We start from the raw sequence: 14672 nt of genomic DNA, 5'->3' as shown, positions 1-14672 counted from the left end.
CCACACCACAAACACCAGCAGCTCTAGAGGCTACAAGCAGTTATGACCATCAGTGTGAAACAAGCACCTGTTCAAAACTTCTCCAGATTTTAACCAGGATTCCTTTATGCCAAGACAAACTACCTGTCTGAACAGTCATTATCTGGACTTTTTCTTCCAAAACAAACAATAAATAAGGAAACTAAAAGGACCGGTCAGATTCTGCTTGCTATACCACAATTTTTAAATTCTGACAATAGCCGTCACACTGCATAGGTCTGTACATCAAAAAAACTCTGTCTTTCTCCAAATACAGAGTAAAGTCTAGAAAGAGAAGCAAGAGAAAAATAAATGTGAGCTATCCCTAACCAGACCAGCCTTTAGATTTAATAGTGACCAAGTAAAGCAAAGGCTGCTCAGAATCATTTACATAAGCTCCACTTAGTCCATGCACAAGTAAGAATGGTGCAGGAGGTGGGAGAACATTCCTTTGTACTCATGGATACAATAAATGAGTTGTTTTTACCAATGAATGCACTTATTTTCTGGATATTAAAGAGCATCATACATTCTTATCTCTTTTAGTTTAACTCAGCTAAGTGTTTTGGTCTCTTGACTTAGGCATGACAAACTGATCTTTAATGCATTTCTCAATCTCTGCACAGCACAAAGCATCCCACTTTTACCACCTGACATATTCATAACTAATTTCATCCGTTCACAAAAGTGAGACAGCTGGTTTTCCTCAACTGACATCTCCGCCCAAAACTTACAAATAAGCCCATACTCCTTCTGGCTTGGATCTGAACAGAGTCTGAACTGGACACCAGCCAACCCCAAATCCAGTTCCTTCCTTCCCGCCTGCACTGGCTACAGAATGCCCAGAGGTGAAAGAGCAAATCACTTTCGCCTCAAGAATCTGCTCACCCTTTAACAAGGCATCATTTTACCATTGTTCACTCTACACCAAGAGATTTCCAGCAGGTAAAGCCATAACATAAACCAGTCTCCTCCCAAGAGCTGAAGGTGCAAACCAGCAATATGTGAGGCCAATTCCTGAGTTGAATTTGAAGTCACATTGCACAATATAAATTAGGAGGGTACACAGAGCTTGACTTAGACCCTGCTAATCACTTAAACCCTGGCTTTGCTCACAGAGGGAACTGTACTTGCTGTAGTCTTCCTGCATCCTTACATGGACAGCTATTTGCTGGATAACACCAGTCTCAGCATGCTGGAAACTCCAAACTTGCAGTAAAACTGGATATATGGCACCCCAGTCTTGCAGCTGGAAAAGTGGGATTGCACAAGCAGAGATAAGGCACAGCTAAGCAAGCAATGGAACTCCAGCATTTTGTGCTCAAACATGGAAAAAGGCACCAAACCCAAGTCAAAAGTTAAAGCTCTTTTGCTCTGACAGCAAGCAGACTGAAAATACTGGGGAAAAAAAGCTTAGTTATCTTTCACAGGCAAAAGAATGAGATTTGAGGAAAGCTCCATCAAAGTCTTTTAAATGGGCGCAGAGACTCATTACCAAAAAGGGTAGAAAAAGAACATTTGGGCGTTAAGAAAATATTTGTGGAAATTACAGGGGAAAAATTTGCAGTGCATGTCCCTAAAAACAAACAAAGCAGCTTGCAGTCTCTATCCTGGCACTTTGAGCAAGGCACCTCACCTAGGGTACAAATCTGAGCAGTCAGTATAACCAAAGCACTGCAGTTTCCATGGCCACTGCCCATGGAGCCAGATCCTGCAACCTCCCAGAATGCCAGCACCATCACCAGTGGTGTTTTGAGGCATCTCTCATCTTTCATTCTCTTCATTCTTCCAGTGAAGGCCAGCCTAAAACAAAAACGGAGTAAAAAAACCATGCAAGGCTTGTCCGTTTGACTGTTGCCAAACTTCCTTCTCCAGATTTTGCTCTGATGGAAGAAGTTACTCAGCTGCTCATATGAACCAACACCTGCCTCCTCAAAGATCTGCCCCAACACCAAATCATCCCATTTGCTTAATTTGCCGGTAGTTTTTTGGCAAAAGCCACCAAGGTATTGACAGCCTGTTTAATTAAACCTTCTGGCAGAGTTGGATGAGGGAACACTTACAAAAAAATTCCTCTGTACTGCAGTCCTGCAGCAGAGCACTGCCACCTCTTCCATCACACACGTGGTTCTGGAACGGGAATGGCCACAGCCCAGCACAGAAAGCCACACACCAAACTCTTTAATCAAAACTCACTCCCTGATGCACTGAGAAACTACTCCAGCAAATTTTAAGACTCAGAACGCAATTCAAAGTAAGTACTGCAGGTATGGTAGCAGGAAGGTTACAGCAAGCACAAGGCAATGAATCCTATCAAGTCTGAAAGATTCTTCTTCAACACCAAAATGATTTTGAATCCAAGTACTGAGCTGCACAGCTATTTGCTCTCAGAGGTCAAACATGCACTAGGAGAAAGGCAAGTTGAAAGTACAGCAACATTTCGGTATATTAGTCAATGTTCCATAAAAAACACAGTCAATCTGTGAGGTGCTGAACCCTGGCACAGGATGTGCTGGGAAGCAGGAACCACGCAGCCCTTGCTATCTTTCACCAGCACGGCGTCTCCTGTGAAAGGAAGACACACACACACACACAGAGCTCCTGTTTCAAAGGCTGTGCCTCCACCAGCACTAAATCAGACACCAACAATCAAAATTAATTCATGCTGTTGCACATGAAGAAATACAGCTGTGCTTATATCAAAGTTTCAGCCCATTAACTTCTGTGTCCAGACTAAACAGTTCTTTCACTCTTCCTAGGGGCATGTGCTCCAGGGTTTGCACATTTGGGCTCCAGTTTATTTGTAACAGACATGCAGAGATTTAAGCCTTTATTCACTTCAATTTGTTTACTTTCATACAGTGACTAGTTGTCTTCTCAGTCAGTCCCACTCAGTCCTCACCCATGACATTTCCATGCCTTAAGAGAATACACCTTAGATGTGTGAAGCCTACCTGTTTGTTGAGGCATTACTAAAGCCAGCCAGTTTGAAGAATAAAATTGTTTCATGACAGCTTATGAACTGGATTCTGAATTAAAGACAGCACCCATTTCTGGGTGAAGAGTAATTTGAAAGCCCTCTAAACACATCATTACAGTTCAGTGAGCGTTTCAAAAAGTTAAAAAGCGTTCCTCAGAAAGAAAGATTGGTAACAACTTTTTGTCCTCAATTGCTTGAATGTAAAGAAAAAAATATATTTTGCAACAACAGGGTTAAGTAAACTTTACAGCACTCAAGGAAATGACCACAACGCTTCTTGCCTTCTCCTTTTAACCTATGTGCCAGCCGTCTGATAACTTTTCTTGCCTGTCTCCAGTCCTTTGGGGAAGCAGCACAACAGACACTTTACACAGTACCTGGCTCACTGTGCGGCTGCCTGTCAGCACCTCTGGTAAATACCATTAGCTGCTACACAGCAATAAAGCTATATCACAATTAATATAAGGAATTAATATGACAGAAGAACACCAGGTCTTTATTGACAAGCACTCAGTGAGGGCAGGTGTGGCCTTTGTACCAATTCCCTACAACAGGAAGCCCTGTGCTACCCAGATTAGGTACAGCCCACATCTACTCCATCCTCCTAGAAACAAACAAGTTGTACTTCTACAGTGAGGTCTGTGTGCAATATTAAAAATTATACTGTTAAATAACCTGAAGCAAATCACTTCCAGAAGCACAAGACAGAGCTAGCTTGCTTGCTTTCCCTCTCTCCAGCAGAAACAAACTGCTGTTGAAAGCAGGTTGCCTAAACAGGTCCTTCAGTTATCAGCACCTTCGTATCATTCCTCATCAAACAGAGCTCATCTCCAAACCACGTTGCTTTTAACACAACAAAACTCTTCAGCTTTGTAGACATTGTCTGTATCCATTTTCACAACTGCTGTTTATAATGTGTTCCCTCCAGATGACATTTCCGTTGTGAAACAGAGGAAAGCTTTTAGCTGAATTACTCTCTCTTCCCCATGAGCCAATAACTGCTGTACTACCCAGCTGTGTGCGTGCTTCCCAGTGACCTCACACGAGGGCTTCCAAGGCTGGAATACGAAGAACTGAGCAAAACTTCATTGCAAAACAGCTGACACCTGCTATTTTTAGGAACAGAGGTTATACTAATCAGAACGAGTAATTGTAGAAGCATTGTCTAGATGAAGACGATGCAAGTCCGGTGTCACCTTGTTCGCACATCACTCACAACGCCATCACACTAAAATGCTGCGTCCTCCTGCCACAGGGCCTCTCAGCGACAAGTCTTCAAATAACAAGTATTTTAAACTGCTGAAATTTCACAGTACAGGGCTTTCTTCCTGAATCCTAAGATCTTCTAACTCGAGCCATCAAGTGCTGTTTGCGGGAAGGGCAGGGAGAGATGTTTATTCCTAGGCAAACCCATTCCCAGCACCACAATGCCTACTCAGACTTTGAGAAACCCCTACAAACTGTTTGCTGCCCGCTGTCCTCCCCTGCTCTTTGGTTTTAAATCGTTATTCAGTCGTCAACACTGTGGAGACGCAGGGAGAGTATTTGCACAGGAGGTCACATCACAAGGTCAGACAGAGCAGTCAGCACAGAGGGGGCACAGCTGGTGGTGCAGAGGCTGCTCGATGCTGCAGCACTGCCCCGGAGCTGGGACAGCGCTGCTGCTGCTGCTGCCCTGCCCTGAGAGCTCACTGATCTCTGCTTTGGAACCCCCACAGCTCTCCACTGTACTCTTTGCTTAACATGAGCACCAAGACTATTCCAGGCTAGCAAGTAATAGGATTAAAGCAGTCTAATCCCAGATGTTACTTACAGTTTGTCAGACAAGTCACAGATCGGTCCCCCAAAGTACAGGAATGTCACTATGAACTCAAGAGCCAGGACTAACCTGCATAAAGCTACACCAGGAGATGCCTGAAAACAAATATGATGCAAAGATAAGGGAGGCATAAAATTCTGAACTGCATCTTATCCAGAGGGAAACAAGCCCTCTAAAGGAAAGGCAGGAGCCCCTCAACATATTGGCCTAGGCATGTGAAGGGAAAAATGCAAGGGCACCAATTAGCGATGTCTTTATAAAACAAACAACATGGGCAGCTTTGCCTCAGAAGTCTCTGGAAGCAAGCACACTCCCTATGCCAGCATCCTCATTCCTGTCCCTCAAGGTTTAAACTCGTGACAAGTCACATGCAAGCTTTCAGTGGTGACCTTGGGACAGAGCGAGAATAAACACAAGGATTTCTGTTGATAAAAAGAAAAAGCATCCTCAACACAAATGAGATTTAGAGTATCAAACAGTAGAGGCAAAAAAGGATTTGACTGCACAAAGTACACTGGAAGCCAGCTCGAGACCCTGCTTCAAGCTGGGAGCTTAGACCAAATCCTCCTCTACTTCACTTTCCATAGTGAGAACAGAACAAATAAGCCACAAGTATGACAGTGCAGAATAACCAGACACGACTGAGATGACACCACAAGAAGCACTGAAGACTGCAACTAACACACCAGAGGAGTCATCTTCGGAAGGTTTCACAGCCACACCAGTCACAAGTGCCCAGGACAAACTGAGAACCAAAGGCTGTGCAGACGAACAGGAAACACAGCACTTCTGTAGGACTTTGCAAACAGCTGTAAAACTTCTCTGCTGGCACCCTGAACTAACAAACCCCACCTAGAGCAAGGCACAGTCTCGGTACTACACTCACACACCTTCTCATTAGGGTACAGAAGAAGGAGGTTGTTACCTTCAAGCATCAAGTTTATACCTTCTATCACTACTGAGCAAGTTAGAGTATTAGTTCTGTAAGTATAAACCAGCCACAATTTCAGTTTGAACTGGATAATAAAAAGTTCCCGACTTCTTAGGAAAATTCTGTTCTCACACAACCTTGTAATCAGAGTCAAAGAACAGCCTGCTGTCAAGGAGGAGCATGAAATAGCTGAAGTAAGATACTGCTTTCAGCCACAAAAAACAAACTTTTAGAGGCTAGAAAGTAATTTTTTGGTTTATACGCATATTTTAAAGTAGAACCAAGCGGACTGTTACAGTATTTACCCATTTACAAATTTCAGCTGAAAATGGAAAACTATTCATCGCTGATTCTGCCAGGACCGAAGAGGAACAGCAACTTGGTTCTACACAAGAAGTGTATCAAAGGCAAAGTCCTACATTTCCCAGACTTGTTTACTCAGAGTAAACTGTTTTCCATATTTTAAGGAAAAAACCCTGAGTCTTCCACTTCCACATGGGTGACCTCCTGCCTGTACACACCAAGGGGATTAGTTTAACTTCCAGAATGTACTCAGTTCCCTTTTTATAACAAACATTAAACATGCAGACGTTTGATGCCGTGATTTGCTTCAGTAAATATAGATTTTAGAGTCTGACGTTTCTGCTCTCTGATTTTACACTGGTACTGAGACCTTGTGAATAAAGCCTACAGCTGGATACAAATCTGCACTCTGAGAAAGTCAAAAGTACTCCAAGGAATAGGAGAGCTGCAGAAAACCAACTCAAGTATGTTTTCTTTCTTAGCTTAAATGAAGCAAAATGTTTGCTCTATCCAGCCATACACAAGCTTTCAAAAAAAACCATAAAAATCCACAGACTTTTCCCTCAGATATAATCCTTCCCACTGTTTTCCTACACTGCAGTTAATGTTCTATTCAGACACAATTCTTCTGGTATTTTATTAATTGCACTGCAAGTTCTGAACTGACCCTGATCACATTTATAATATGCACATATAAGATCCACCATAAACTCAGCAGAAGACATAAAGGTCTCCAAGAAGCCAATGTCAGTACCAAAAAAAAAAAAACCCAAAACCACCAAGATCTGTTTCTCCAGAGCAGCAGCCTTCCAGCTACGACTGCTGCAGCCAGTGATTCTCAGAGAATCACGACCTTGAACACATTTAACTGGTAGCTCCCATTAAGTGCTACTCCTTTAAATGAAACCTAAAGTACATTTTCAAATAAGCCTTAAAAGCAGAACTCGAGTCACCTAAGCAGTTTCACCAATAGATCTACAACAGATAGTGCAGAAAATCACCAAGTCATTAAACCAAGCCTCAGGCTGGTATCAGACAGCAAATCCATCTATGTGCAAACTAAGTCCCCAGTTTAATTCCACAGCCAGGACGACTCTCCCTCCTCCTTCAGTCCATGCACAGAAGCAAACAGCACTCAAGGACAAGCAGAGATCCCACACTGCATCTGCATTTGTCAACACCACTGGAAACCTGCAGTGGCTTCTTCCTGAACTGCACAGCAAGGGATGAACAAGAGTTACGTGAAAAGCCAGACAGGTAAGTTAAAAAATGGCATGCTCATAAGCTTATAAGCACAAGACACTTCAGAAACTTTATTTACCCTGCAAGGAGCTAGTGGTAGTGGGAATTTTGATCAGTCAGAAAAAGCCATACAAAAAACAGGAATAAAAAAATGCATGTCCCTTCAGATTAACACAAAAAGACTGTTTCAGATCCAAACTGGCTTCATGTATAAAGTGGTCCATCAATGAGAAGAGCTTCCCAAAAATTACCACAAAATGTATGACTGTAAACACAAGTGAGAATTTTTGTAGAATCCCAGAACGGTTTGGGTTGGAAGAGACATTAAAGACCATTCAGTTCCAACCCCTTGCTATGGGTAGGGACATCATCCACTAGACCAGGTTGCTCCAAGACTTATCCTTTTATTCTACTTTCTCAAAAGGTCAAATTTAAGCAAAACTGCAGCCTGTTTATTCAAGGGCATCCAACAGTCCACATTAAACAATACTCACATAACTCACAGCGGCTTCTTTCAGCACTGAAGCCTCCAAATGAACCAGTTAATTTATTTCTATGGTAGGCAATGGAAAATTTACACCTAAAATGTTGACAGTAATTTCAAAGTGACTACTGTAACAACACAGAGGGACAGCCCTTAGAGTTTTATCTGGTTAAAATAAATAAATGCATTAGATATTGCAAAATCCAGTAAGTCTGTACGACAAAGTCTTCCCCACCTGAGGATGCACCAGGCTGCACCTCCATGCTAAGAAATAGCAAACACCCAGAAAGCCTTTGGTTAATAAGGAATATTCCATTTACATGCACACAATTACCAGAAACCCCATCCAAAACTGCCGTACAACAAAGCATTCAATGGCAGGTACCATTCTTTCACTGCTCCAGAACTCAGCCACTGACTATAGCTCATGTCTCTCTGCTGTTCCTCCTTCAATTTACAACGTTTTAATCAAGTGACTTTCCTGAGAGGTCACAGCTGCCCATCCCATCTGCAGCCCCAAAGGAATTAAGGGCACCAGGCCACTGACACCTGCCTTCAGTGACAGCCATCCCGGCAGCCAGGGACCAGCTCCTCCACACATTTAGCAGAGCCACGCTGGCTGGAATCAAGTCTGCAGGGCACAATTCAAAGTTAGGGGACAAAGGGGCACCAGGAGGAAGGGGCCAGGACATGCACCTCAAAACATTAACAAGACACCAAATAAGTCAAACAAAAGCTACTGACAAACGCAGTAACAAACACCCTGACACTATTCAGGTACTAGGTACTGCGTTCAGCATCTCCTGAACTCCCTCCAGCCCCACGTTCCAAGAAATGTGTAACGAGCCATTACTTTGACAGGACTTCAAACAAAGCTGCTTTTTTTTCTTCAAAAAGAATTAGAATATGAATGTTTCTGCTTCACCAAGAAATCCAGAGCCTTTTGTGAGCAGATGATGCTATGAGCAGATGTACACAAGCAGATTCACAATAAAGCAGATGATCTCTTCTTTACCAGCCATCTTGACCTGTCTGGCTCGATTTACATAAACTGTTTCTATTCACTACAACATTGATTATGTAAACCTCGGCAAAATCTTAACCAAACACACGCTGCCACATCACTGCCAGCACAGACGTAGCACAGTGCAGGGAGAAGGTTATTAGAGATGTGTTTGCTGCACCGACCGACATGAAACGCCTCGGGATTTATTTGGGCTCACGTTAAGGCGCAGACCGAGCAATCACGACTACTGCGAGACAATAAGGAACATGCCCTGCTGGGAGAGCCACCTCCTGCCAAAAAACCCCACCTTTCCCTCGATTTAAAAGGTCAAGGTACAGCAACCCCACTTTAATACTGCTAAGGCAGAGTCAGAGCAAAAGATAAAGGGGAAAGTTTTGTCATCTTGAAAACAGGAGCTCAGCAGTTTACCAGGTATGCCAATTCCTTTGTTCATCATCCTTTTCACCACCTAATTTAAAAGTCTCACAGTTCAAGACACAAGTTATTCATCAACATCACAATCAAGGCTTAAAAAAAAACCAAAAAAAAAAAACAACCCACACAGTGTCTCAAAACTGCTTTTTCTTTTTTTTAATCTAGCTGGGAGGCTGTGCTATCAATTTTAATCAGGCAGCTGTAACAGGAGCTGCAACACTACGCTTCTGCTGCTCCCCAGGTCCCGGTTTCACGCTACAGGGAGGAGAGCAGATTTACATTGTCTTATTTAAATGAAACTCCAGATTACAAGATTTTAATACAAAACAGGTACTAAGAGTTTTTTTTAGCATACTGAACAGCTTAAGCTGTTCCAAGAGTTCCTAGTCACAAATGTTGAGTCACCAAAGAAAAGAGAGGGACATTTGCATTATTTGTAGCACTACAAGCAACACTTCGGACGCCTCTGATAGGACACGCGGTAATGAACTCCTGAAGTGGCAGATGGGTCCTGAAACAATAATCTTCAGTCGAAAAATTAAAAAAGCAGATAATGAAGTCACGAGATTTCCTGGACTGCTTCCATCACCTATCCCTACACCAGGCACATTGTGTGAGCAGTGACAGCCAAAGCCCCATTGTTTGAGCGCAGCCACAGAGACACCGTGACCAGAGAGACTCGGCTCCCCTGCACAGACTTCTTGTCCCTGGCTGCACTGCAAGGACAGGATCTGTTTGCATTTTCACTACATCTTACACCTACAACCTCAGTAGATTTAGAGAACGGCTGAAACTCAAACGGGACCTAAGCTCGGCCATATATGCTTTATTTAGATTTTATTGGCATGTTTCAACACGCACAGTGAAGATCAAGAGCCCAGCAGAACCGATAAGCTGAGATCAATGCGTCCCCATATTAAAGGCAGAGCGCACCAGACTTTGCCAGGTTAAGATCAGAGCCAAAACATTTCTTACTTCTGCACTTTCAACTGCTGCTAAAAATAGTAAAGCAACAGAAAGGAAAACGCTTCCAGCTGTGCACAAAGAGCCTCTGCAGCACAACATCAATTTATGCACTCTAATTTAATTAAAGATTCTGCATTATACTACGACTTTATTGTCAGAGACAGCGTTGCACAGCTGAGCTCACCCTCCATTTCCACAACTGAAACAGTAAGAACGTTTCTTTATTAAATTTAGTGTGATATGGGTATTTCTCACGAATCGAGGGACTTAAATTCAAGGATTCCAAGCACCAGCTACGCCGCGTTCATGGCAGCAGCTGTGTTTTATTCCACGGTAACTGCATCTTGACCCAGTCTCGTGACAGGAAACATTCAGCATCCCTTAAGGAAAAAAGGTGTACGACTGGATACGAGTACCCAGCCTGGACTGCTCTTTTTCAAACAGTTGTTCCGCAAAGGTGAACAACGGCTCTTTAGGAAAGGACCGAAACAACAAACCCTAAGAAACCACAACAGGGTTTTCTACGACCTTGCAGCAAATATGTAGCAGGTTCTGGGGGAGGCTGAGTAACGCAGCGAGGCTGTGACTGCGCTGCTTCGAGGCTGCCTCCAAACCTTTCCGTTGTTTCTAGCACGGAAAAATAGCTCCATTTAACCACACGTTACCACGTATTAAACTACCAAAATTAAGCATCTCTTCTGAGGTCCGCGAGGGCTCTCAGCAAGCACGGCTTAGACGCTTCTCCCTCATCTGCTTCCGCGGCGCTCAGCAGAGCGGCTGCGAGCTTTAACAGCAGGGCAACAGCGTAATGCCAAGCGGATTACTGTAAGATCCATATCAAGCCGAGAAAATAAACATTTCCGCGACGAATCTGAATATAAGTGCTTCACCCCCCTGCTCCTCCTCCTCCCGCTCCTCATTCCAAAGTCATCTCCCTGCCATCTGCAAGGAGGACGCCGTCTCCCGGAGCCGGCGGCCGAGGGACGGGGCCCGCAGCGGGGAGCGGGGGGGGGGGGGTTCGTGTGCCATAACCCCGCATCCAACCCCCGGCCCCGCAAGAAGTTTCTTCCCCAGCCCCACCGCGATCTCCGTGCCCGAGAGCGTCCGGACCTCGCTCCGTCCGTCCCTCCGGCACCGGGATCCCGCACGGACCGCGCCGCGCGGGCCTCTCCGGCACCGGGACCTCCAACCATCCATCCATCCATTCACCCATCCATCCCTGCTCCTCTCAGGCGCCGGGTCCCCGCCCCATCCCGCCCCGCTCCCCTCCGGCACCGGGACCCCGCAACGGCCGCACCGCGCGCCCCGTCACGCACCGGGACCTCCCCCCGTCCACTCCTCCATCCCTCCCCGCTCCTCTCAGCCACCGGGACGCCCCCAGCCATCCCTCCCGACTCCCCTCAGGCAACGGGAACCCCCCCACCCCCCATCCGTCCTTCCCCGCTCCCCTCGGGAACCCGGACCCCCCCCTCCTCCATGGATCCCTCGGGCACCGGGATCACCCCCCCGCCTCCAGCGGCCGCGCCGCGCACTCGGCCGGCGGGAAGGCGGGAAGCGCCACGCGCCCCCTCGCTCCCCCCTCCGCCTCCGAGCGCTACCTCGCAGCGCGGGGACGCGGCCGGCGCTGAGCCGGAGCCTGCCAGGGGGACAGCCTCCGCCGCTCCCGCCGCCCCGGGACCGCAGCGCTTCTCCCCCCTCCCCGGAACCCCTGCCCAGCGCTCACCCCAGCACCACCAGCTCCCCGTACTTGACGGGCTCCTTGTTCAGCGCGCACAGCTCCTCCTGGCTAGGGGAAAACATGAGGCCGCCGCTCTGGTAGCACCGGCCGCCCCCGTCCGAGCCGCCGCCGCGGGGGCGCGTCCCGAGCGGGCTCCGCTCCGCTCTGCGCCGCCGGCCACCGGCAACGGCCACTACACCGCGGGGGGGACGGGAGGCGGAGCCAGCGGGGGGGAACGGACCAACCCGCCCCTGCAGGGGGGGGCGAGAGGGGGGGAACCGGCGCCGTCCCCCCCCCGCGAGGCTGCGAGTGGCCCCGCCCTCCCCGCGCCAATTAACCGCCGGCGGACGGGGCGGGGCAGAGCGGGGGTGCGCTCCGCCCTTCCCGCGCGCCGCGCCCCCCCCCGGCACGGGCAGCAGTGGTACGGCCCGGCCGTGTTATGTAAACATAGAGTAAAGGGGACCCGGCCGCTCTTAAAGGGGCCGCGCACCGGCGGCCGCGGCTCGGGGTCATCCAGGGGTCCCGAGCGGGGGGCTCGGGGTCACCTCACCCTGGGTTCCACATCACCTGTGGCCTTCTAGATCCCCTCCTGCCCCCGGAGCGTGTCCAGATCCACGGGGTGTCTCTGGACCCCGGCTGCCCCAGGTTTGGGTCGCTGAGGGGCCGCGTCGCCTCCTGTCCGGGATGAGGGTTGTGAATCAGCTCCCCGGGGCTTTGGAGATGTGTGGAGAGCCCCCGAGTCACCTCCTGCCCCAGAGAGAGGGGCTCAGCCACCACCCACCCCTTACACCTTCCATGGGGTCTCAGCCATGGGGCCCCCATCAGACTCTGCCCCTGTGGTGGTCTCCGGTCCCGTCTCCTGTCCCCCATCCCTGGAGGTGGCAGGAGCCGTGGAGCCCACATTCCAGCCTCTTCTGTCCACTGTCCTCTTCTGAGGGGACAGAAATGCACCCACCCCCTTTGTTCTTTAGGGTTCTTTCAGGTCCTTCCCAACCCAACCCATTCGATGACTTACAAGGATTTTTTTCTGCCTCGGTGTCTCACCCACCACCACCCCCTTCTCTCCTCCTTTGTCCTCTGCACTTAACTAAAGCCCAAAGCCAACAAAGATTGCCTTGATATTCATCCCTGTTGAGGACAGAAATTCTCATTAGCTGATACCTGAGGTTTCCAACCCATTATCAAAGACAAAATGGGAGCATCCACCTTTGCTGAAGAGCATCCTTGGGGCCGGCACAGTCACACTCAGGATGCAGTTCCTCCTCCTTTCCCTCTGCCAGAAATTGTATTTAGCTATTAATTTTACCGGTAATATCATTTTTTCTGTCGTTCTGGTGAAGAGGTGAAATGGAAAAACACAACCAATCTCGAAGGGCTGCAAAATGGAGATCTTCCCAGGGGCCGTGTGAAGAAGACAAGATTTTATTGAAGACAGGGAGCTGAATTATTGCAGATTTATCTTCTTTATTGCTCTAACAAAATAGAAAAGAAAGCCGGGCTGTAAGTCACTGTCAAAGGAAACAAATACATTCCCAAAAACAGTGTGGAAAACAAAGCTCCCGGCTGCATCCTCTTCAACTTCTGCATTTCTCCCCTGAAAGCAGCAGCCTGGCTTTCACAGGACATTAAAAAACTCCAATACTCTTCCAAAAAACGCTCCCGAGCAGCTCAGCTCAGATGGGCTTCCACAAGTCCATGCTGTGTCTGGACTTGGAGCATCTTTTACTGCTCCCTCCTGGGGATGAGGGATGAGGAGGGACCTTGGAGGTCTGATTCTGCCCCTCTTTTCCACTTTCTCCTGTCCTAACACTGCTCTTTTTGGAAAACGGGGGAGTTGGGCAGCTCTGCACCCTTTTTCCCAAACCTGCACGTTTGGTTTTTTTTTCCTAGCACAAAACCCAGTGCGTTTGCTGTCATTAAACACAGAAGCGACTCCCACTCCATGACTACAGAAAATGTGCTGGTTTGCAGTGCTGAAAAAAAAAAAAATATTAAATACAGAAAATGCACTTCTTTGCATTGCTGAAAAATGAAGGTGTAGGAAAAAAGATCCCAATGGGAATCACGGGGGAATATTTACATCTGTGGTGTTTGTGCCATGTACCTGTGGTGGGAGACAGTGACATAACCCCCGAGCTTGGGCTGATCCTTTTTTTTTTTTTTTTCCCTTGGAAATGTGCTTCATTTGTCCATGTCCAATCTCTTCATTCTGCCCACGGGGTGTTTTAGGCTGAGGGAAGATCAGCCCCACAAGGTTTTCTGAGGGCTGCTGTGTCTTTTCTTGCCAAATTGTAGGTTTTCTCATTTCAATTCCCAAGGACCAATACCTGCCAGCACTGGAAACCTGCTTAGAATTGTTTAATATTTAAAATTTCTACCTTTTGGCTGATGAAGCAGAGCCAGGAGGAGGCAGCAGCTCTGCCACACTTCACACAGCTCCCTGTCCCACACAGATCCCAACCCCAAATCCCAGCCCCTCTATTTCCCCCAGCTCCGAAGAAATTCCTTTTGCAACTGGTAGGAGCAACGCTTGGCTGACATTTTCCCCCAAACCCATTGAAATAATTGAGAAATATACCCACAGCTGCACTCTGCTGCTTTTCAGCTCAAAACGCCCTTCCTTTTTGGATTTGGGATGTCTCTGGGTGGCTTTTCAGGGCGGTGAAGGGAGGTTTGGTTGTTTTCCACTAAAACCGGGAGTCACGGATAACTTGGAGCTCCTTCTAGGCTGCATCAACACTGAAAGAGGGATTTTGCTCCCAGGTTTAGCA

General features: G+C 47.3%; 1 protein-coding gene across 1 annotated transcript in view; it reads right to left on the bottom strand.

The window, feature by feature from the left end:
• Positions 1–12698, bottom strand: part of PELI2 (pellino E3 ubiquitin protein ligase family member 2) — a 42975-nt gene extending 30277 nt beyond the window's left edge. The window contains exons 1-2 of the mRNA XM_040066522.2: positions 12683–12698; positions 11908–12094 (exon numbers count right to left, since the gene is read on the bottom strand). Of these exons, the coding sequence (XP_039922456.1) occupies positions 11908–12094; positions 12683–12698 (203 nt within the window). The remainder of the gene's footprint in view (positions 1–11907; positions 12095–12682) is intronic.
• Between the last annotated feature and the right edge of the window lie 1974 nt (positions 12699–14672).

Source organism: Hirundo rustica, chromosome 6 (genome assembly GCF_015227805.2).
Source record: "Hirundo rustica isolate bHirRus1 chromosome 6, bHirRus1.pri.v3, whole genome shotgun sequence".
Taxonomy (NCBI): domain Eukaryota; kingdom Metazoa; phylum Chordata; class Aves; order Passeriformes; family Hirundinidae; genus Hirundo; species Hirundo rustica.
Note: the sequence above shows the minus strand (reverse complement) of the source record. Positions and strands in the feature narration are given on the sequence as shown.